The sequence below is a fragment of the Mytilus trossulus genome, chromosome 7, assembly GCF_036588685.1.
Source record: "Mytilus trossulus isolate FHL-02 chromosome 7, PNRI_Mtr1.1.1.hap1, whole genome shotgun sequence".
Taxonomy (NCBI): domain Eukaryota; kingdom Metazoa; phylum Mollusca; class Bivalvia; order Mytilida; family Mytilidae; genus Mytilus; species Mytilus trossulus.
In genome coordinates, this window is record NC_086379.1 from 69022577 (window position 1) to 69047043 (window position 24467).

General features: G+C 32.2%; 3 protein-coding genes across 5 annotated transcripts in view; 1 reads left to right on the forward strand and 2 right to left on the reverse strand.

Annotated features, from left to right (window-relative positions):
- Positions 1-3061: 3061 nt before the first annotated feature.
- Positions 3062-8451, forward strand: LOC134725680 (marginal zone B- and B1-cell-specific protein-like). The gene is made up of 5 exons (XM_063589696.1): positions 3062-3454; positions 4738-4844; positions 5387-5491; positions 6029-6267; positions 7127-8451. The coding sequence occupies exons 1-4, from the start codon at positions 3239-3241 to the stop codon at positions 6180-6182; spliced, it is 582 nt and encodes a 193-aa protein (XP_063445766.1). The 5' UTR covers positions 3062-3238; the 3' UTR covers positions 6183-6267; positions 7127-8451.
- Positions 8452-12057: 3606 nt separating this feature from the next.
- Positions 12058-19797, reverse strand: LOC134725681 (renalase-like). The gene is made up of 7 exons (XM_063589697.1): positions 19541-19797; positions 17027-17132; positions 15150-15292; positions 13936-14097; positions 13207-13380; positions 12670-12845; positions 12058-12290 (listed from the first exon to the last, which is right to left on the reverse strand). Exons 1-7 carry the CDS (start codon positions 19668-19670, stop codon positions 12132-12134), a joined length of 1050 nt encoding a protein of 349 aa, XP_063445767.1. The 5' UTR covers positions 19671-19797; the 3' UTR covers positions 12058-12131.
- A 2324-nt stretch (positions 19798-22121) lies between these two features.
- Positions 22122-24467, reverse strand: part of LOC134725682 (TATA element modulatory factor-like) — a 37850-nt gene continuing 35504 nt past the window's right edge. For all 3 annotated transcript variants that reach the window (XM_063589700.1, XM_063589699.1, XM_063589698.1), the window contains one exon: positions 22122-24399. In XM_063589700.1, coding sequence (XP_063445770.1) covers positions 24376-24399 — 24 coding nt within the window. In that variant the 3' untranslated portion in view covers positions 22122-24375. The remainder of the gene's footprint in view (positions 24400-24467) is intronic.

Genomic DNA, 24467 nt, shown 5'->3' on the forward strand with positions numbered 1-24467 from the left:
CACTGAAGAGTTTTATGTAGACGAAACGCGCGTCTGGCGTACTAAATTATAAACCTGGTACCTTTGATAACTATTGACACCACTGCATATGTCGATGCCACTGTTGGTGGACGTTTCGTCCCCGAGGTTATCATCAGTAGTGCAGTAGATGTTTGAAAAGGAAAACACCGGCTAACAGTCAAGTTGACCCTTGGTCAACATTAGTACCAGATTTCCACTAGAGCTAGTTTGCATTGATTTCCTGAAACTTGAGCGTTCATAAAGGATGATAGAGAGATGAACTAATCATCATGGACCACTTCACTAGATACGACCAGGCTATACCAACGCGGAATCAAACAGCTAGAACTACTGTCCACGGTACTCTTTGGCAACTATATCGTTCACTATGGAATTCCGCTTCGTATTCGCTCTGATGAGGAGCGAATTTCGAAAACAAAGTGATCAAAGAGTTATGTTCCTTGACTGGAATAAAGAAATCCAGAACAACGCCGTACCATCCTATGGGAAATGGAATGCCAGAGAGTTTTAATCGCACCGTGATGGGGTTGTTCGGTACACTAGTACTTGACCAGAAGAAGTCTAACTGGAAAGCTGATGTTGCACCCATGGTTCACGCCTAAAACTGCACTTGTCATGATTTGCACCGTACTTCCCTATGTTTGGACGACAGCCACGTCTATACCGATTTACTGAGCTTTTGGACTTCACAAAGACACCAAGATGCCAGCCACAAAGTAAAAGGTCTTCGTGATAGACTTGCATGTGACTACAAACTGGAAACAGAAGCATCCAAGAAAGCACAAGCAACTCGGAAGGAAGCATACGATCTTCGAGTCAGAGGAGCCTCTATACAAAAAGATGGCCGAGTGTTGGTGAAGATCGTATATATGCCGATGACAGACTACAAACTGGAAACAGAAGCATCCAAGAAAGCACAAGCAACTCGAAAGGAAGCATACGATCTTCGAGTCAGAGGAGCCTCTATACCAAAAGATGTACCTCAGGATACTGACGAATTATCACTGATTGAAATCAGACGTTTTGGAAAGGAACGAAGACCACCTGCTTGGTTTCGATCTGGACAGTTCGAGACAAGTTGGTGAAGATCGTATATGCCGATGGCAGACACAAGTTGGCTGATAAATGGGAAGATGTACCACATGTTGCATTGGATTAGCCAAATCAAGACATTCCTGGGTTTACCATCTTCTGTGAGGACGGAGAGGGAAAAATAAAGAAACTCCATAGAAAACCTTCTTCTTCCAGTCGGCTACATCAGAGACCAGGAACCAGTAGAGTTACAACCTTCCAAACAGAGACCAACTCCACACCCACGTGCTAGTAAGCAACAGAAAATACCAGTGGTTCATGCAACGGCCATGGATTATTCATCTGATGGCACAGCATCAGCTGTTTCAAACTACTTCGAGGTTGGACTGTGGACAGCGAATAGTTTCTTGCTGAAGACTCTGGTGCCAACACAGATAACATTGATGAGGTTACAAGTCTCATGATTGAAGAGACTGAACCTACTGGAAGCGCTTCCGATGATGCTGAGAGTATTTCATCAGAAGAGATGCTGCGATTAAAGATGATGATGATGATGTACCTCAGGATACTGACGAATTATCACTGATTGAAATCAGACGTTTTGGAAAGGAACGAAGACCACCTGCTTGGTTTCGATCTGGACAGTTCGAGACAAGTATGGCTGTTGCTGGACGAACTAGTATTCCAGAGTGGCGACAGAACGCTGATTACATCTTTTCTTTGGTCAATTATTTAAAGCAACTGGATTAGAGAGAGATGCAGCAAGGACCATCTTGGACATTGCCAACCACTACTAGCTAGAAACTGACTGGACGGTCATTTTTACAGCCGGGAATGTGTGTGGTAAAGTGGTATTTTAGGATATTTGTATTTTTATATATGTGTAAATTTTAGGTTCACTCACGACAGGTGTGACTTTTATCAGGTTTCTGAATTCGGTCGTTTTATTGGTATTGATTAGTTGTCAATTCTTTGGCGGGAAGTTCACATTTCTATATGGTCACTTTGTGTGATGGACCCCCCCCCCCCCCATAAAAATCAAATGGTAGCTCCCTAATACAGAAAATTAATGTAAACTTCCCGCCAAAGTATAGTAAGATCATAAGAAATAAATAGAAAACTAAAAATGGAAAAGAAAATATGATTGAAAAAAAACTAAAAAGAAAAAAACCGAAAAGAAAACTTGATATGATTGGAAGCCAAACCATGAAAGCGCCTTTCACGGGCTCAAAGTAAGAAATTGTAACAAAATTCATTCAACAAATACAAATAAACTTCTTAAATAACATCGAATTGTATAATTTACCTATAAAGAATGGTTTATGATCGTTTAAAGATGCTTCAATTGTCTAGGGATTGTGCAGTTTTGAATAACTATCATGCGCTGTACCCCAATTTAGACATTAATATCTTTTTTGTCTGTTTGTTTTCCTAACACATTGTTGTCAATGTAATGAAATTTATATAAGATACTGTCAATAGTAAACAGATTTAATCCATGATGTTCTACACAAGGAAATGTCTTTTTCCAAAAAGAACAGATAGTAAGACCAGAGACATATATACACATATATATGTCTCTGGTAAGACATTGCTCAGTTACTACAACTTGCATAATTTGCATCGTCATGTCTCTGGTTAAAATTGTCAATAAAAAGACTATGAATTTATAAAAAGAAATAAATAGAAAACTAAAAATGGAAAAGAAAATATGATTGAAAAAAGAACTAAAAAGTAAAAAAATCGAAAAGAAAAATATGATTGAAAAAAAAACTAAAAAGAAAAAAAATCGAAAAGAAAACTTGATATGATTGGAAGCCAAACCATGACAGCGCCTTTCACGGGCTCAAAGTAAGAAATTGTTACAAAATTCATTCAACAAATACAAATAAACTTCTTAAATAACATCGATTTGTATAATTTACCTATAAAGAATGGTTTATGATCGTTTTTAAAATACTCTGAAGAAGTCAATCCGATTATACATACTTGTCCTATCCGTTATTGATTTTGTAATTATTTTAATCTTGGGGGACATTTAAATAGTCAAATAATCTCATCATTGTCAACGAATCATAATACTACACGTTTAATAGACTGGATAATTTTAATTCACACAATAGTATATGTGCTAAACATCGTACATTGTATATACACACACACGCTTGCTTAGCTCTTTAAAACCATGGATTGGTGCATCATAAGAGATTTTATTTTGACACTCTCCCTTTGGAACGTCTGCACAGGCACCGATTTTGCTGGAGCTTCGGTTGATGAGGCTGAGGATGGAAAGCAAGGTGTTATTAATTTTAGCACACCTAGTCTGAGTGATGAAGAGGCTCACAGTATACACATGCCAGCAGGACTCAAGTGTGACGGATGTTTAGTCGTAGCATATCAGGTACTTACAATGTAGTCTCTTTCTACTATAGATTATGTTTCTAGGGCTAAAAAGGGGGGGGGGGGGGGGTTGGACTGAATAACCCCATTGAATCGTAAATAACTGAAAACAAAAACCTTTGCATATGATCATATGCAAATGAACCAATAGTGACAAAACTCATTGATGCTCTGATACATATTAAAGGTTTTATGTGAGTTCGTGGTCTAGTGGTTAAGACCGATGGCTACAGTGCTGAAGGTCCCGAGTTCTCACTAGGGGTGCTTAAAATATCAGTACATCAGAAGGGTAATTTTCACCCTCTCACACACATCTCTGGTACCCAGACCGGAGTTTAAACTAGCTTGGGTACTTTGGGGGCCTCGGTTGGTCAAAGTTGTCCCCTTCTTTGACCTGGAGATCAATCCTCTGATATCTCTCTGGTTTGTCTGTTTCCACCGAGTGGCCCGATGGTTTTCTCCGAGTACTTCGGCTTCCTCCACCATAATAACAGACTTCCCGGTGTCCTAGCACTCCCTTTGTGTTGGGTGGGGATTGAATTGTCCTTTAAAAATAATTGTCATATAAATATACGTTAGTGACACATCTCCATTAATCCCTATAGGGAGTGTACATGGATGCCACTGTACCCTCGCAGCTTTCGAGGGGTTCTTCGGATGTAGGAGGCATTTACCAGTACATACATTAAACGCACTAAGAGTAAGAGACATTATAATTTAAATTTTAAATAAAAATTAATTCTCTGGTCCCTCCCCTTACCTGGATATCAAATGGCTGTCCTCTAATTATTTTATTCCATAATTCATATATACATGTAGATATGTACTGTGTACATATATTATAGAAAGATGGGGTATGAGTGCCAATGAGACAACTCTCCATCCAAGTAATGATTCAAGTAAACCAATTTATAGATTGAAGTAAGAATTAAATTAGTAAAGGTTTTAAAAATAATTTGTGGAAACATGTTCTTGTTACTAATCCTGACTTAAGTAATTTACCAGTTTAAACTCATGAATGTTTTAAGCCATGGATAATGTTTTGAAATTGAAAGGGGTAGTTGGTTGTCCCATTGACAGGGAAGAAGGATTGAAAATTGACAGTAGAGGCGCAGTACATATTCTGCTTACTGCTTCAAAAACATTATGATTATACATTGTATAGCTTTAAAGCAGGTTCAATTGAAGATTGAAAAGAAGTCCATGTGTTCTGTTAATCTTTTAAAGATAGTTCAAATGTTACCCTCGTCATTATATGTTTAAATGCTACTCTTGTCATTATAGCTTGCAAGTGGGTTTAGCAAAGCTGAACGTGGAAAATCTAAAAGACTGACAGAATCACAAATCTTTGATGTAACAGATACTGTGTGTGGTCGTAAAGGCTTTGATCAGTAAGTAAACATGTTATAACCACCATATAAATTATATATATGTATTATTTCATTTAACATTTTATTTGCTTTTATGAACATGATGAACTGCAAAAAGGATCAGACACAAATTCTTGCAAGCTGACTAACTTCACTAAGTTTAAGAAATATGCAGTCAGTCCTTTTGTATATATCCTTTGAATTGTAATTTTGACCCCATTCCCTCTTTGTGTACATCAGTATGATCACTTGCATGTCTTTTTCCAATTTTCCTCTACTTATTCACTTAAAAGACCTAAACATGTGAAATCCCAACCAATGTCCAAATGAAAAGTGAACAGGATTGCAAGATTCATTATAACATATATATATTATGCAATATCTCCTTTTTATTACTATTTTTAATAAAAATTTGTAGAAAAAATGGCTTCTTTTTAAATAATTATTAGATAAGAAAAGATTTATAGTAAAGACAAGTTTATATACATGTATATTTTACATGGATAGGTTATGATATCTGTTTAATATGATGTTTTTGTAACAATACTGTTTTGTTTGTGTAGATATGGTGTAAAGGAAATAAAAGGAAAGAAACAACTATCAGGTCCAGGAATGCCAGCTAATGAGTCCCCTGGTATAATGCAGGGTGGTGGTAAATGGCCCACAAGGTAGATATCAGAGTAAAATGTATGATGTCTGTGTGTGTGTGTGTACAGTAGGGGAGGGGTAACTTTTTAAAAGAATAGCTATGAAATAGGAAGCCAAACTGTCATGAAAAAGTAAGTTCCTTCATAGTTTTTGTTCCAACTGGAACAAATATAAAGGAGCAACCATTTAACTTCAAAGGGGGGTGGGTTATGGGTTTGGTCTGGTTTGGTTTGAAACACGGAAAATCTGGATCAGAATTCTTTTTTTGTCGTCTGCTTGACCACAATATTTTTTTCATTAAACATTGTTGTCAGATTGGGGATCTGAATATGATTTTAAAGGCCACCCTTTAGACAACTAGAATGTTCTTTTATCTATAACAAAAAGGTAAAAAAAATACTGAAATTTGTTCTAGAGTATACTCTTAGAAGGGACCCCTCTTAGTAGACTAAGTGATTTTTTTCTTTCTTCATAATAACAAAATTTGCTCTAGAGTATACTTTTAGTAGACTAAGATTTTTTCATTACTTCTAAGTGTTCAATTTCTCTATTTTCAGATTACAAGCTATGTGTTCTAACTATATAGGAGAACTAGGAGAGGAAGAAGTATATGACGCCTACAGAGAAGACGAAACATTAGTTAATACCCTGTGTTATGATAAAGGAATGTTTGGCTTATGTTCTGGTCAAAATAAGAAAGATGAGTTGTAGAGATCTCAAACACATCAAACTTTAACAGTAATCTAGGAAAAGGTTTAATGTTAAGGTTATTTCCAAATTGAAATTGGTTTGAACAAAAAATTTGTAAGGGAACCCAGTGTCTCGCCTACTTTTGCTGTAAATCGCAGGTTCAACAAAAATGAGGCAAAAAATCAATAAAAATATTCCTCTTGATACTATCCTATGATTGTAAGAAGGTTCTGTCAAAGTTTGGTAAAAATCTAGGACAGTTAATGAATCTAATAAATGTGTTGAAAACTTTAACTACAGACTGTATGTAATGTTAACTAGAAGAAAATCTAAGTCAATTTAAAAGTAAAATACAGAAAAAATGGAGTTATCTTTATACAAAATTTACTAACTTATGATCATAAATAAGCTTCTGTTTAAGTTTGGTACAAACCCAGGATAGTTTAAGAAAGTTATTCAAATTTTAAAAACTTTTACCACAGAGTGAATGTAATGTTTCCCTGCAGAAAAACTAAGTGCATTTAAAGGTAAAATACGGAATAAATGGATTTATTATTTTATAAAATTTGCTTCTGGATACTATCTTATGATCATAAACAAGTGTCTGTCCATGTTTGGTACAAACCAAGGATAGTTTAAGAAAGTTATAAAAATTCTAAAAACTTTAACCACAGAGTGAATGTAATGTTTCCCCGCAGAAAAAACTAAGTCCATTTAAAAGTAAAATACGGAAAAATGGAATTTTATTTTTACAAAGTTTACTTCTGGATACTATCTTATGATCATAAACAAGCTTCTGTCCAAGTTTGGTAGAAATCCAGTATAGTTTAAGAAAGTTATTAAAATTTCAAAAACTTTAACCACAGAGTGAATATTTGTGGACGCCGACGACGCCGCCGACGACGCCGACGACGGAATGTAGGATCGCTTAGTCTCGCTTTTTCGACTAAAGTCGAAGGCTCGACAAAAAGAAGATCCAAGTCTCCCAATATGGTTCAGAGAAAATTCCTAATGAAAGCTTTGAAAACGTTTAAGATAAACATTGAATTAAAAGATAATCAGTTTTCATATGTCATTATCTTTTTATGACAAAAGACTGTGTATTGTATTCAATGTGTGCAAAGGCAAAGAATTCAACATTATAGCTTTCTTATGCAATGTTTTTTTTAAGTCATGATTGACAAAGGAATTTGAGGTTTTTTTTCAAATCTATGCTCATTCATATTAATTTCAAGTGCCATTTTGGAACCCATTGGCATAAATGACAAATTATTTCACAAAGAGCATCACAGTTTTACAAACTGGTAACAACTAGACATTTTTCTCATGGCTTTTATCATTTTTAATGAAACCATAAAATGCTTTAATTTTAAAAGAATGTGCTTTCTCTTGCCATTTTGTGAGTTATAGGTTCATTAAGAAAGCAGGGTAGCATTTTGTTTTAAAAAGTGTTTAAATGTTATTTTTTTTTTCATTGATGTTTTGTATTTTAATAAGTGTTGTTACTTGAATTGTTTTTTGAAAATTTTATTGTTGTTTCAGAATTGATATTAAATTATTTCGTGTTTGTTATTTTGCAAGACTTTTAGTGGAGACGCTTTTCTTTAAGAATAAAAGCAACTAGTGAAATAAATTTTACCAAAACCAGATATTTCACGATTCTTTTTATCGTTACAAAATTAAAATTTGGAGGTGTGGTAGATTATTGTCCATCAACTAGAGACATATGGATGAGTATGAAAACACTTAACAATAAGATCACCATCTGATTTTATACAGATTCAAATACCGTAACATAATAAACATTTGATACCACACTTATAATTAATTTTATTAAAATTAAACTGTTCAAATTGTACTAAATTCCTATAATATTGTTATATAATGAATCAGAGTTTGAATGACAAAAAATGTTGTATATAATACATAGTGTTTCAATTTACAATAAATGCATAATAATATATTCCATTTAAATCTTACTCACATCTGCTTTTATATTGATATTCTACAAAGGGAGATAACTTAGCAGTATATGTCAGTAAACAAGGCAAAATTACCAAGATAAGTAATTATCTTATTTAGAAATTAGGAAGCATATAACAACTTGACAAGAGCTAGTAATATTTCCTTTTCTGAAATTCAGATACTGTATGCAAATTGTACATATGTCTTTAATATTCTATAGCATTGGTCTTTAACTGCTGTGTGCCTTCATAACCCACCTTTATATTGTAACTTGTTATTTATGATGTTTTTATTTTGTATTGTTTACAATAAAATTATTCAATTATGTTGTATTTGTCTGCTACTTATACACTAAAATAATTAAGATTGCCAATTTAACACGCTAGTAAGTCACGTCATACCACAGTACCTTTATAAACTACTTTAAATTCAGAAATTATTGCATGCATTTATTATTGCGATTTTGTCAATTTCAACTTAAATGCAATTTTAATGTTTGCTATTTTGGGGAAAATCATGCTTTATTAAGCTAAAATATTACAAAATGTGAGTTTTAATTGTTGTGTTTACAACTCTGTCGCATTTTTCTCAATAATAAAAACCTCGCAATAATTTCTCAATTTACAGTAGTAAAATTATGATTGTCAATTATGAGATTGATTAAAACAGTGTACCTCAAGACTTTCAATAACAATATTAGATGAAATCATAGTACCTTAATACACTAGCAGAATCATGACAGTAAATTACAATAAATATGAAAGCATTGTTCTTCATACATTTAAAGAATCATGTTGGGCAATTACATTACTGGATGAAAGATATTGGATAAAACCATATGACTGACTGAAATTTCATAGAAGACATGAAGCATCAAGGTCTTCAACCTTCTGAAATATACAGCATTATGCAAATAAGTTAAGCCACATTTGCCTTATTAGCATCTACTAGTATTGAGTATTTCTCACATTCTGCCAATTGTGTACTAGAACATTAAACATTGATATATCTAATAGTTCAACTGCTGTTTTTCAAAATATAAATATGTTGCTAGTCAAAAAAAGGAGGTCAAATTGGATTCAACAATTCTCACTTTTTGGACAAACACATTTTATGTCTTTTCAGTGTAAGTTCTTGCTTGACAAGAGTGCACACTCGTTTGCTTTACTGACCATTGATTTTATGTTGAAAGTCTTGATGATGAAGGTTTTACTACAAAACATTGACCAATGAAGCATGAAAATGAGGTCAAGGTCAGCTGAACTAAGCAAGGCAGACATTTACAGCTTACAATCCTTCCATACAGCAAATATAGTTGACCTATAGCTTATAGTTTAAGACAAAACAGACCAAAACACAAATCTTAACACTGAGCAATGAAACATCAAAATGAGGTCAAGGTCAAATAAAACCTGGGAGACTGACATGTACATCATAAAATATTTCTATTCACCAAATATAGTTGACCTAGTGCATATAGTATTAGAAAAAAAGACCAAAACTCAAAACTTAACTGACCACTGAACCATGAAAATGAGGTGAAGGTCAAATGACACCTGCAAGCTAGATGTGTACAATTCATAATCATTACATACAACAAATATAATAAACCTATTGCATACAGTATAAGAAAAACAGACCAAAACACAAAAACCTAACTATAAACACTGAACCATGAAAATGCAGTCAGGGTCAGATGACACTTGCCAGCTGGACATGTACACCTTACAGTCCATCCATACACTGAATATACTAGACCTATTGCTTACAGTATCTGAAATATGGACTTGTCTACCAAAATTAACCTTGTTCACTGATTCATGAAATGAGGTTGATGTCAAGTGAAAACTGTCTGACCTTGCAAGGTACACTCAAACCAAATATAGTTACCTATCACTCAAGATAAGAGAGGAATTTACAATGCCAAAATTTAGAACTTTTTTTCAAGTAGTCAGTGAACCATGAAAATGAGGTCAAGGACAATGAACATGTGACAGATGGAAACTTTGCAACATAAGGCATCCAGGTCTTCCAACTCCTGAAATATAAAGCTTTTAAAAAGATAGCTAAGGCTGCCTCCAGATCACTATTTTCGAGCTGGAGGTGACAAAAGTCTCAGGCTTAACAAAAAAGAGGTCAAGGACAATGGACATATGATAGATGGAAACTTTGTAATATCAGGTATTTGCATACAAGGTATGAAGTATCCAGTCGATTCCAGGTGTTCTACCTTCTGAAATATAAAGCTTTTTTCAAGTGGTTTACACCGTTGTTGCTTCCACTGTCTCCCCTGTTTGTCGCATAGTAGATATTAATCATTCGACCCATTTCTTTTAATATTAAATAGGAAGTTACTGATCTATGAAGGGCAAGTTTGATAGCATTTTTTACTTTTGTTGTTCAGGAGTAACAGTTCTTGATTGGTTGAAAAAAGGAATTTTCTGTTGTTTCTGAGCAATAACTTAAAACAATTCAACCAAAGCTTGCCGAACTTTGATATGTTACTGATAAGGCCAGGATTTTTTTAATTTGTTGGTTTACGGATTCGCCGACCCGATTTTGTCGATTTCCAGAATAAAAATAAAATCGACTTTTCATGCTTTTTTAATCCCGCCTACCCTAACAAATGCATTATCCGTGAAAAATAATTAAAATATTTTGTTTTATGAAATGAAATGCATTATTCACTAACAAAATTGATAACACTTTCTGTTGTGAAAAAATAAAACTTCCAGTTTAAGTTTCTAAAAATAGACAAATCAATTATAACTGACCTTGAAATGTCATTTGCGCAAATAATTTTGCGGAACGAAACTTGTGTTTAAAACCAATTACAAATAAGTTTGTTTCCCTTATTTGTCATCAGTCCATATTTAAAGATGTATCATCTCATAAAAATAGACTTGTCCAAATGTTGACAGGGTGAAGGCATCAAGTTGAAGTACTGAATATTAACAAATCATTTGGAATTTTCTCGTTTCATAGATAATAAAAAAAATATTATCGTCCATTTGGATAAAAAACGGGAATGCGAAACAACAGATTTACCCAATAATTATCTTATTTTCCAGTGGACGAGTCTATTAGGTTTTTGAAACTAATTTTTGTACGACATTTTTACATTTTTTTTTATTAGTTTTCATGCCTGAAGATCTTTATTCACTGAGCTTTCTTGAATTGATCAAGAGCTACTCGAATCTATTTTTCTTGTTTCTGAAATGACGATTTAATTTTGTCTTTGTCAGTGCACCCCCTTTTTTTTACTGTAAATTATTAGACAATGTCATGCGATGTTTATAAAAGCTGAGCAATAATATTTCATCGAACTAAAATTTAAGAAATGAGGATAAAATAGCATAATAAACATATTGTTAGAAAGGTGAAATATATATTGATTTTGCATATTTTTCTGTCTTCGACAATATTCAAAGATGATTTTTTTTCTTATTTTTTTTCCTGACCGACCGACCCGACTTTTTCAAGGGGAAAATCTGTAAACCAACAAATTAAAAAAACGTGGCCTAATGAAGTGGATGTCAGTTTTGCAATTGACATTTTTTTGCTTTTATGCTTTTATATTGTTAAGCGTTTTATGATTGATTGTGAATGGCACTTCCAGTCATTTCTGTGCAATAACTTGAGAAACTGTTGATGAACATAAAGTGGTATATTTTGCTTCCATGAAATAATAATTTTGATAATTGTAATTCTCTAGTTACTAACATACATCAATCATTCACATTTCCTGTTCTACAATACAGAAAATTTAGTTTGATGTAAATGTAGTGGCTCATTTCTGGTTTGTTTTCCATAGGTGATGTATAAATTCTTGATCCTTCTATTTACTGTAACATGTTCTAGGTTTTATTTTCTGTATCATCATATATAAATAAAGCTATTACAAACAATGTTTTTATTTGAATTAGCCTCCATATTTATGAAAATCATTAACTCATTAATATCAAAATCACTGCATAAATAAATGTTTTCCTATAAAAGACATCATCATAATTTACAGAGTTCTTTAACAGTTGTTTGAACAGACAATGCTGATGATATACAGCCATCCATGTTAGAGTGTGTAAATCCGTCACCAGCCAGAATAATCAATGGTTTCTCACTCAATACAACACATCCTGGGCTCCCTTCATAACCTTTATGAACCTATAACAAATCAGAACTGGATTATTTCAAACTGTACAGATAATGTCATATATCACCTATAAAGTATCAGGTAATGTATTGATATGTAATAATAAATTATTCACAACTTAACTTTAAAACAATATTCACACATGTAGTGATAATGTAGTAGAAGTTGTACTACAGGTAGATGATCTGTGAAACAAAATGTTAGGAAATATTTATCTAATTTGTATCTTTACGAAACAGTTATAAAAACATTTAAGCCTCCAGGTTCTCCTTTGTCCTGAACATGCATGAAATATTTGCCACTGGACATTGAGATATCAATAATCAATAGATATTTAACCACTGCATGTTTTTGTGATACTGGTCAACCCTGTGTATTTGGAAAATTTACCTGTGAATATCTCCACTTGTGACTTTTGACCTCTACAGGTTCAGGAAGGTCAGGCAAGACTTGTTTAAGATGGGACATGATGACATCTCTCATGTCTTCTTTGTCTGTTTCTAGATTTTTTAGACTGAAGGGAACACTAGTATGTACAACGATAGAAGGACCAACTTCACTGGAATCTATAAATATAAAATATCAAAACAATGTATAAAGCAGCTAATGTCATTTTACCTGTAGTAATGATATCATACATGTACAACTGTATCTAAATTGATGGTGGAATTAGGATCAAAGTGCCATGCTTCCAATACGGAAATGATTTTTTTTAATTAATATAAAATCTTCATTTGTTGTGGGGATCACAAAATTGTAATAGCCCCCAAATCAGCTAAAAATAGCACCAGACAAAAGATGTTATATTGCACAAAGCTCATAAAAAAATTGGCATTACTAAAGGAAGAAAATATAGTTCCGTTATTTTAAGATTCCACAGATGATTAAGATGCTAAATCAGAACTACTTATCAGCTAATCAACTTACCAAGTCCTCTTTTTTTGTTATCTATGGCAACAAATCTGATGCATGGATTGTCTGTAATGTATTTCCCACTCCAGGAATAATTAAGTTGGATTCCAGGTTTATAAAACAACCCCAAGGCAAACCTTGATGAGTAGGAGACTGCTTCTAAATTCTTCTTGACATCTGACTTGCTGTCTGTAAATATAAAAACATACTTGTAATTGACAGAAACAGCAATGGCTAGGCTAGACAGAATTTGGAAAATCAAGTTATAAAGGTAAAGAAAAAAGTAAAAAGTCAAGTAAAACAATATCAAGAACTCCTCTGCTCGATTAATATAGAATATGGGTCATAAAACTCTTCATTGTTTTTCATTTTTTTTAAATAAGTACAGTTCCTAGTAAAAGGTAAGTAGGTAAAAATGAATTATTCAAAACTAAGGAGATGGGGTATAATTGCCAATGAGACAACAATCCACTACAGTTATGCTGGCTTTTCACAGGAAAACCAATGAAAGATTCTTCAATTCATGACATGTTACCAATACTATAATTATTTTGTAGAATCCGATCCTATTAGTTTGGAGTGTAAATGTTCTCCATACAATGAAAATCTGCCATTTGACAAACTTAAACAATTACAGAACAATATTATTATGTTTTTCTCCTTTTTTTCAGCTTTAATAGCTAGTCTACAAGCAACATCCCAAAAATCTTAGGTATCCTTATTTTCTTCTCTCTGACTACATACTTATCAATTGCTGAATGTTTCCTTTCAAAGCAAGGATCTGTGGAACAGGCATGGTAAGGATAAGGGCATCACATAACCTCTGACCTTTTGAATCCTCCACTTTTATCTGATCTTTATCAATATCAACAGACTGTATAACAGTATCTGTTTTTAAAATACTTTCTACAATAAATTAAAAAAGTTATTTTATTTTTTTATTATATGGGAAAATTTTCTTGTGACTTAGATTTCTTTAATAACAGGAGCAGTAGAGGTTATTTATAACTGTTATACAATAATAAAACACCAAGTAAAGCTATGGAAAATAATAATCAAATAATCAGTGTTTACATTATTTCTGATAATTATGATTTCAAAAAAACAGTAAGAATTACATGTATATAATCTTTTCTCTTGCTCGACAAAGAGCAATTTGTTTTCATAAAACAGGAAAAGTGTCATTATCTTAAATATTCCAGATGCAGTAACACTTTCAGAAGAAGGTTTGTCATTATGGATTTTGATTAGGACAAAGTTGTTTGACAAGTAATTTGGTATGTGTAATTTATCTTCAATCAGTTAAAATCAGATTTTGGCAATCAAATCAGAAAAAGACAAGATAGTACATATATAGCCATTCATATTGTCCTTCCCTGCGTCTATATCAACCTGCTCCGTCGCTAAGTAATTCTGGTATCAAGACTTCAAAACAAAACCAGGCATTATCAGCGACGTCACAATGTGAGAGGAGAAGTTATCAGCGACGTCACAATGCGAGAGGAGACATTATCAAGCTTGCTTCTGTCAAGCGTAAAACTGTCTTATGGAGAGGATAAAAGATCAGTAGTGGAACGATAAAGAGATAATAGGGTTTTCTTCGTATAGATATCGTAAAATATCAGCTGCTTGACACAATGTGAAACTTTTTAGCTCGTTCACGACGCTCACTCGCCAAAAAAGGTTCACATTTTACAATATCGATGTGTAGAAAACCCAATAATCTATACATATTGTCATACAAAAACAGTGATAAGGTGACAGAAAAATAGATGCAACTAATATTATTTCATATAACAAACATCAATTCACAAGATACATACATTTCAGATACAATAAGGCAAAAAAGAACACAGTATTAAACTACTGAATACTACAAAAAACAAAACCAAGTTAATCCATTATACATGTAAATCACAATATATTTTTAAATCAATACTAACACAATTAATACTTACCAGATTTTTTTATAAAATGTTTTACAAGGGAACTAACTCCTTTTGGTGTAACATAGTGGACTGTATCCCCAGCACTTCTGTCTCCTTCTATTGAGCCAATCAAAGGTGCCAGTAAGCCATTGGAAACAAGTTCATCATGGAATCTGAAAAATAAACATATAATATAAAAGCAATGAATTAATACCTGCTTGATACATCTGCTTTATTATTTACTTAACTTAATCTTTTTTTGGTACAATGTATGCCTTTGTATGGTAGTCAATGGTGACCATATACATGTATTAGAATTTTATCATATTTTAATGTGGTAACCACTGTAAAACCTTGAGTCTATTCTAAATACAAAACCCAGTTTGCTACTTGAAGTTATACATAGACAAGCAAAGTGTGCGCAATTTTGTGTTTAAATAATATTCATATTCAGGGGCGGATGCAGGAATTTTCGAAAGGGGGGTGCTAACCCAGGGCAAAGGGGGGTGCAAAACATATGTCCCGATACAAATGCATTGATCGGCAAAAATAAAGGGGGGTGCGCACCCCCGGAACCCCCCCTCTGGATCCGCCACTGATATTACATAATTTGTTTTTAAAGGTACCATAAAATAAATTGTTTTGTGCATGCTATATCCATCTTTTTATGATATAAACCCTTGCATCTAATGGCTTCAATGTCTTTCAAAGAGTAAACAGTAGCAGTAGCTGCTATATATATTTATATTATTAGGTGTCACAACTACACACATTTTAAAGTACTAAAAGTCTCAGAGTTTGTAAAATCTGACAAAACTTTCCATATTTACTTTTCGTGTGTGTTATTAATAGTGTTGTCAAATCGTTCACTTTTGCCTAACCGGTTACTCGGATAATCGTTCGACCGATTAACCGGTTAACCGGTAGTTTAAGTTGATGTTTGAAGACCTTATTAATAGTATCCTACACATATATATATAAGAAGATGTGGTATGAGTGCCAATGTGAGTACCTTCCATCCAAGTCATACATGTACATTTACGTTTTTATTATACAATGAATTTAAGTTTGTCCTTTGGTTTTATAAGGCTTGTCTGTGAAGATTCCTGTCGAAGTTTGACTTTTAATAATCAAATACACGGTATCAAATGGCGTTTGTACTAACTTCAGAATGAATAATAAAAAAAACCTTTTTGATATCGTAGAATTGAATAAGTCTGAAACCAATTTCTTTCATTTTCTCTTGTTGTCTCCGAAAATGATGTGGAGTGTTTTAATTTGAATTGGTTAATCCTGATACTCGTACCATCAAGTATACATTGATTACATTCACGTTGGTTTGATTTTTATAGTTTTTGAGTTAGCATTTCGTTTAAGGTATGACAAAGACTTGCATGACGTAGATTGCACATTCAGATGTAGGTCTACACAATATTGGATCAAAAATAAAATAATGAAGTATATCGTAAAATTTAGTAGTTTTACTTATTTAAAGTTACTGTTAAAAAAACATGTAACTAATTATGTTTTCTTAAGATCTTGCCCCCAGCTGAGAGACAAGTTCTAATTAATTTTATATTTTTGGATAAACAATAGCAATCAATATACTGGACAAATGAGCCGTCAAATTAATTACCACGACGACAATTTTTAAAGAAAACATAACAATTTAATGATTTCAATACAAATTTATATCAAATCTATTAAAATTGAAAAAAAGTCCGGTTAACCGGTTAACGTTTTTGGTATTCGGTCGTTCGAATGGTTAACCGGTTAATCGTTGACAACACTAGTTATTAACTGTACTACAAGGAGGTGTTTAACAACCCAGACTACTTATGCAGGTCTCCCACTATCAGAATTATCTAGTCACATGATATCATGACATGATGACACTTTAAACTTACGTTTTGTGTTTTATCTGATAGTCTTTAGCAACAGATATATACTGAGCACCTAAATCAACAGTTGAAGTTTCTACTTCATTGCTACGACTTGTTGACATTCTTCCTCCTGAAATGTAAATATAATTTAATGTAACAGCTAAGATCACAGAATCATCTGATAGCGATTAAATATCTTAAGGAAAAGAAAGAAAACTGTGTATTAATTCATTACACAAAATTACTTCATGCAGAAAAATATATGAAAATAAACAAAATTTAACATATAATTTGGATAAGAATATAACATATTTAAAGCAGTATATGGTTAAACATTAGCTACATGCAATTTTATCATTTTCTATTGAAGTAACAAATTTAAGATTTATTTTTATATCAATATACTCCGTAATAGTTACTGGAATTTAAAAAATAAAAAAAATACTTCATAAAAAATTGTTTCTTGTAAATAACATATGACCATGCAATATTTCATTATCTGTTTCTATTTAAACAACTTGTCACTACTTGGAAATCTGTGCCGTATTATTCACGTCTCTTGAATCATTGATATCATTCAACAATAAATTTTCCATTATGGTGTCAGATATTTTCTATCATGGCGTCAACATTTAGGTGAATTTAAGTGATATCCAGTAATGACCGACAAGAAATAATAAAGTTTTACCTATCACCGTCACAGTTTTTGAAGAAATTAATTCTTTTTTCATATTTTTATGCCCCACCAACAATAGTAGAGGGGCATTATGTTTTCTGGTCTGTGTGTCCGTCCGTCTGTTCATCTGTTCCTCCCACATCAGGTTAAAAGTTTTTGGTCAAGGTAGTTTTTGATGAAGTTGAAGTCCAATCAACTTTAAAGTCATATGAAACGAGTGAGTGGTGAAAAATAATGTTTATCCAATTCTTGAACCATTGCATGTATATATCATAAACTTAGAACTCTATCCACGTTTTTGTTATTTTTACTCAAATATATCTTATACTGTTGATTCATTGTTATTCGTTGGATACCAATTTTCGTGGATTTCGTGGGCACAGTCAAACCATGAAATTATAATATTCAATGAATGATAATTTTTCTATAGGTTTGTATGCAGACTTCAGCAAAACCACGAAATTAAATATCCATGAATATGCAAGTTTTTCTTAATCCACGAAAATAAATGAATCCACAGTAATCGTCATTTTTTTAAAAGTTTTCAAGTCGAAGTTTAACGATTATTACATGTATCTTATAATAAACACATAACAAAAAGCATGGGTGTTGAGCACGTGTTTAACATGTACAATCAGATAATATGATATTTTAATGTCAAATCCATGTGTATTGGGATCACCGGATTTTTACAAGGAGGCTTACGCTCAGGTCACTATGCATATGGAAAATATGTCGGCGAATTGCTTCCTGGAAGCAAGCAATTAAAAATAAGTAAACTTCTTCTAAATGTGGAAAAAAGTATAATATGTACAAAAGTTGTATAATGAAAACTATCTATTAATTTATAAAAAACTTATGCATGATTATTTTTAGTTTGAGGTTTCTTATGACTTTAAACTTAGTACACATGTTCCCAATGATATGATCTTCCTAATTTTGATGCCAAATTAAAGTTTTGACCCCAACTTTATGGTCCACTGTACATAGAAAATGAAAGTGCAAAGTTCAGGTTAAAGTTTTTGGTCAAGGTAGTTTTTGATGAAGTTGAAGTACAATGAACTTGAAACTTAGTGTACATGTTACCTAGAATATGATCCTTCTTATTTAAATAAATTAAAAGTTTTGACCCCAATTTCACGGTCCACTGGACATGGAAAATGATAGTATCAGTACATCAGAAGGGTAATTTTCACCCTCTCACACACATCTCTGGTACCCAGACCGGAGTTTTAACTAGCTTGGGTACTTTGGGGGCCTCGGTTGTCCCCTACCATGACCTGGAGATCAATTGTCTGATATCTCTCTGGTTTGTCTACTTCCCCGAGTGGCCCGGTGGTTCTCTCTGAGTACTTCGGCTTCCTCCACCATAATAACAGACTTCCCGGTGTCCTAGCACTCCCTTGTGTTGGGTGGGGATTGAATTGTCCTTTAAAAATAATTTTCATATAAATATATGTTAGTGACACATCTCCATTAATCCCGATAGGGAGTGTACATGGATGCCACTGTACCCTCGCAGCTTTCGAGGGGTTCTTCTGATATCGGAGGCATTTACCAGTACATACATACATACATAGTGTGAGTGGGGCATCCGTGTACTATGGACACATTCTTGTTTTCCTAATATGAAAAACTGTTGTTGCATTAACTTGTTAAAATGTCAAATTGCTGCCGACAAAAACAATTGAAAGTAACTGCTGTGAATATCTGGGAACTGGATGTCACTTTTGGTTGTTGGGAAAGCAAAGTGACAGATGGAAGTGACTTTTTTAATTTTCCAACATGTTGCCTGGAAGTGTGAATACCAAAATCTCTTTTTTTCTACAATTCAAGGTTTTTAAACATTATAAGTTGATTACCTGTTCCCCTGGATTTGTCTATTATCACGATCTCCGAGCTGGTAAGGTCAAATCTCAACAATGCAGCCGACAGAGCACCTGTCATTCCTGCCCCAGCAATGACAATTCGCTCAAAAGTGTTTGCCAACATTTCTAAATTAATTGATTTTAAACAGTGCTTCAACACTTTGTAACTAACTGTTCTTCACATAATTTTTCAGGTCATCTGATTTTCGAGATTTTTGACGATTACATAAGAGATGTGATGGTGTGGGGAGTGAAACTAATAACGATGTGACAGAACTAAGGAACATCCAAATACCCATTGACCAACACACAGCAAAGAACCTAATAATAAATTTTCCTACTACATTGTAATAAAATTCAGCTTTTTAAAATATCAACTTAAGTGAGCCTTTTTTTATTATTAATAATAATATATTTTAAATACACTAGTCCTAGGTTGAAGTGAGGACCTTATTTTGGATAAATAAAATGTCATTGTTTGCATCGAATGTTCAACTGGAAACTTAGTGCACATGAAAGATATTCTAACAAATTATATAAATGTCAAATTTCTTATATCTGATTTGAATATTTTTCTTGAACATTTGTAAATTTTCATCAAAATCTATACTTCTGGTCAATTTGGATTGTAAATATAAAGGCGTTATAAGAAAAACTACGAAAGAGTTTGATTTCACTTTCTTATTACATTCATCTTTTCATCCACTAGTACTTCAAACATTTTTTTTTTTGCAAACACTGGACTTTTTATTTGGGTCCTTAATGTGCCTGTTATCAAAAAGGGTTAATAAGACATTTTAAAAAATTGTCTTAGGGTTAAAACTTATTGAATTCAGTACAAAACTGCAATGACTCCTTTAAGAGATCATTTGACAATTTCTGCCAGATGATCTTGTAATGTTTAAATTTGAAAATTTCTCTTTCTATCTGTTATAGTTTTCAAGAAAAAAAAAAGGAAATTGGCAAAACATTCAAATTTTAGGGGCAACAATTAATTCATGAACAGTTTTCCTGAAAATTTTGCAGGATATAACCTTGAATCTGCTGGTTAGTTCTACAAATGTCAAATTTGCTTCAACTGCATTATACAGTGTGTGAGATATAAAACAACAACTTTGAAACTTATCAAAAAAAATCATTTCAGGGGGCGATAACTTCGTTTATAGGGTTGTTTCATTTTTCTGAAAATTCTACAGGATTTGGACCTTGACCTGTTGATAATTTTAGTCTCAGTTTTAATATCATTAACATTAATTTAATTAAATATACAGGAACTTCCAAATTACACATTTGATATTTCTCAGCTACCTTTATTTCTAAATCAATATCTTGTCACACTTTTTGAGATATACTTTTGATAAAGTTTTGTATTATATGGGAAAGGTAGGTTTATCAAATTATATTGACCTGTCAAAATAATGAAGAACTGTATTTATCCAACTGTCAAGTGACATACTTAACATACATAAATCAACATTTCTGATGCTTGTTGAACAACAAAATGCCAGTTATATGTGAATCATGTCAGCAACAGCCTTTATTTCTACTGGTTGAAGTCTACAAGCAGAAACAGCTTTTCCTGTTGATAAATTATGTCCATCTCTAGTTTTAAGTACCAGTTATCAACTGGAGATTTTATCATGTTTTCTTCAAAATTTGTTAACCTTCAGTTTCTATTATAATTGAGAAGACTATATTGTTTACAGTCAAAGAATCTCAGAATGATTTTACATAATCTGGCTATTTTGATTGACAGTATCACAAGGTAGTACATGTACAAAGGTTTATTTCGGAAATAAAATTGTGTAAAGGTTGATCAATTGTGCAGATGCATGAAGTTCTTTAGAGATGGTTCTCTGGACAATTTGTGGTATTATTAGTTATGTTGGTGTAATCAGGGGTGTACATAATTTTACACCATTGTTGAAAATTAATACACCCTGAGGTGCAGCCGAAGATAACTAATATTATTTCTTATCAGCAAATATCCTGCAATCTGATTGGTTAATTACCTTGGTGTAAATAACACCCCACCCTTGTCCACCCAAGGTTAAATAAAATTTTGCCATTTAAATTTGTTTTTGTCAAAATAAAAAAAAAAATGTTAAAAATGTTAAAAAAAATAATTTTAAAAATGTAAAAAATAACAATTGATTTTATTGAGTTATTTTGTAATGCAATGTGAAATAAAAAGCTTTTTTCAATCATATTTTACGATATGGTTTAATTCATTTTGGTGTCTTTTTTTTTGTTGGGTTTTTATTTGATATTGACTGATAGTTTCCGAGATTATGAAATATGTGAAACATATAAGAATTGCTTCTTAAAAAATATGGTGTAATGCATATATGCTGACGCATATTAATTCCAGTAGAGCGAAGATAGGGGATCATGTAATTCAGGTTTAAGAGTGCTGAAGTAGTGGTATAATTAAATAACTATTTATAGGTCAGCAAAGTACGCTTTACCAGTTTTTCTGCATATTTGACAATAAGGTTGTTATATGTAATTTTCATGGAGACCACAGGCATATAAATGAGTCATGACTGATATAACTGACATAGAATTACAAATGTTCAATTTCATAATTTTAATTCAATAATCATTAAAAATAAATTATCACAAGTAAGCACATTTATATAACAATATAAGTTTTCCATATAAAATAAATCCCTCACAAATAAACCACATTATTGAAATAAAGTTGAAATTTATTTCAAATAATTATATATACCAACAGAAAAATAATTCCCTGGCAATAAAAATTGTTTACAGGATTATTTGTTTGAAGTATACTGAATGCATTATTATTGATATTTTATAGCAATTCATGCATATGGTACAAACTCCTCCTAATTTTCAAACATCTTACTACAGCAGTTAGGAATATTTTGAAGAAATTAGTTGATGTGTCAACTCTGCCATTCACTAACAAACTCAATATAAAGTCAATACTTTGTGATTGAAAGGCTATGTTAAGAAAAATCCTTTCACACTTATAATTTTTTATCAACACTTCTACTATTACAGGGTTAATAACAATACTGACTACCAATGAGGATCTCGTACAGATGGTCATCAACACTTGCAGAACTATTACACACAAAGGAATTCATACTTTTGACATTGTGAAATGGGTTTATACACTTATAACCTCATAATATAACATTTAGATTTCCATGGAACCCAACAAAAAATAAGACTAAACATACAACTTTTGCATAATAAATAAATATTCCTATATCATTATGTAGGTAAATCCAAATAAGGGACACAAAATTTAGAATATGGTTTAGGCAGAAAATTAAATTCTCATTGAATACCTATAAATTTGTGTTTACAGCAAAAGCACTAATGTGTGTAGTAAATATAAAGAATGAAAGTTCACTTATTTGTTATTTGAATAACAATTCCATAATATTTACATTTAATTCAAATTCAACCTGGTTATATAACTTGTAGAGGTGCCTTTTCTTTCCATAACTTGACCAAATGACAATCAGCCAAACATGGATACTGTGTTTCTTTAGAACACAATTATATAAGTAATAGGTAAATAAACAAGAGATATGTGATAATCAATATTTTCAGAGACAGTTTCTTTAAATACTACTGTAAGCAGTGAACAAAAGAAAATATATTTAAGTAAAAGGATGTCTGCTTGTCATGTTTCGGAATTTTTGTCAGATTTTTGGAATCCTCTGGTTTAATCCATTTGAATGCCTAAAAAAAAATCCCCATGAACCCCCATTTTTCTTTTTATAAATCTTTTACATGTATAATTATAAGTCATTTGTTAAAGTCTTATAAAATTTTATTTATTTTATAATAGTATTTGAGAACTTTAACTGGTCAATTATAAAGCTATGAAAAATCAAGAGAGAACATTTTCCCGCCAAAAATCCAATGGCTAATATCTCGAAAACAAGCACATGGACCCCTATAATTTTTTTGCTATTTTGATCCCTCAATTTATTCCCTACCAATACATACAAGTTTTATGAAAAGTTATTTATTATGAAACTGAGCAGCGAACATCCTTAAAAGCAAAACAAAAAACCATTATAAACATATATTAATATTTCTAAAATTAATAACCTTTCTTAGAAATTATATATATCACTTGAACGGGACTTCCTTAATATAACTGTAACAGCTGAACTGTACTATGAGTTACATGCTTATAAACCACAATGATATAACATTTGATTTCCTGCTGAATAAACAATTCTTTATCTAATGCACTCTTTAGGCTACAAGCTTGTATTTCAGATAAAGTTCTTGATTCTCTCTTAGTATTCATTTCATAGTTAGAGATACAGATATTTCATTTTATGTTCAATAGTACATATAGTCTGGTACGTAATAGGTACCAATCAAACAATTATAAGTCTAGGAATAAAAGGTTCACTATATTATATGTAACACAAACAACAAATACATTTTTGAAGTTAGACTTCACAGATATCACAGTATATTTTGCTTGAAATATTCAAGTCTTTTACCACACAATGGAGTGTTTTTATTGATGAATTTCCTTTCCAAAAGGCTGTACTATAAAGCCAACTGTACGACTAAAAGTAGAATGTGTCTATTTATGGATCAGATTATAATTTCGAATGAAATAAGCAATCCCTCATTTAGGTTAATGGATACCAACGGAATTTGTTTTCTCCCAATTTATATATACTTCCTCTGATGAAAACAGTTAAAGACTACTGTTTCACTGGCTAGGTACTGAATGGAATTATTGGTCCACCATTTATGAAATGATAAACATGCCAACATTATTGCAAAACGTGCCCATGTTATTGCACTTTGCCTGGAATTCATTTGGCCAACAGATGATCAATCTAGAAAATAATTTTAAAAAAATCATTAAAAGATTCAAATGGTCATTGTATCTGACAAAATATAAATT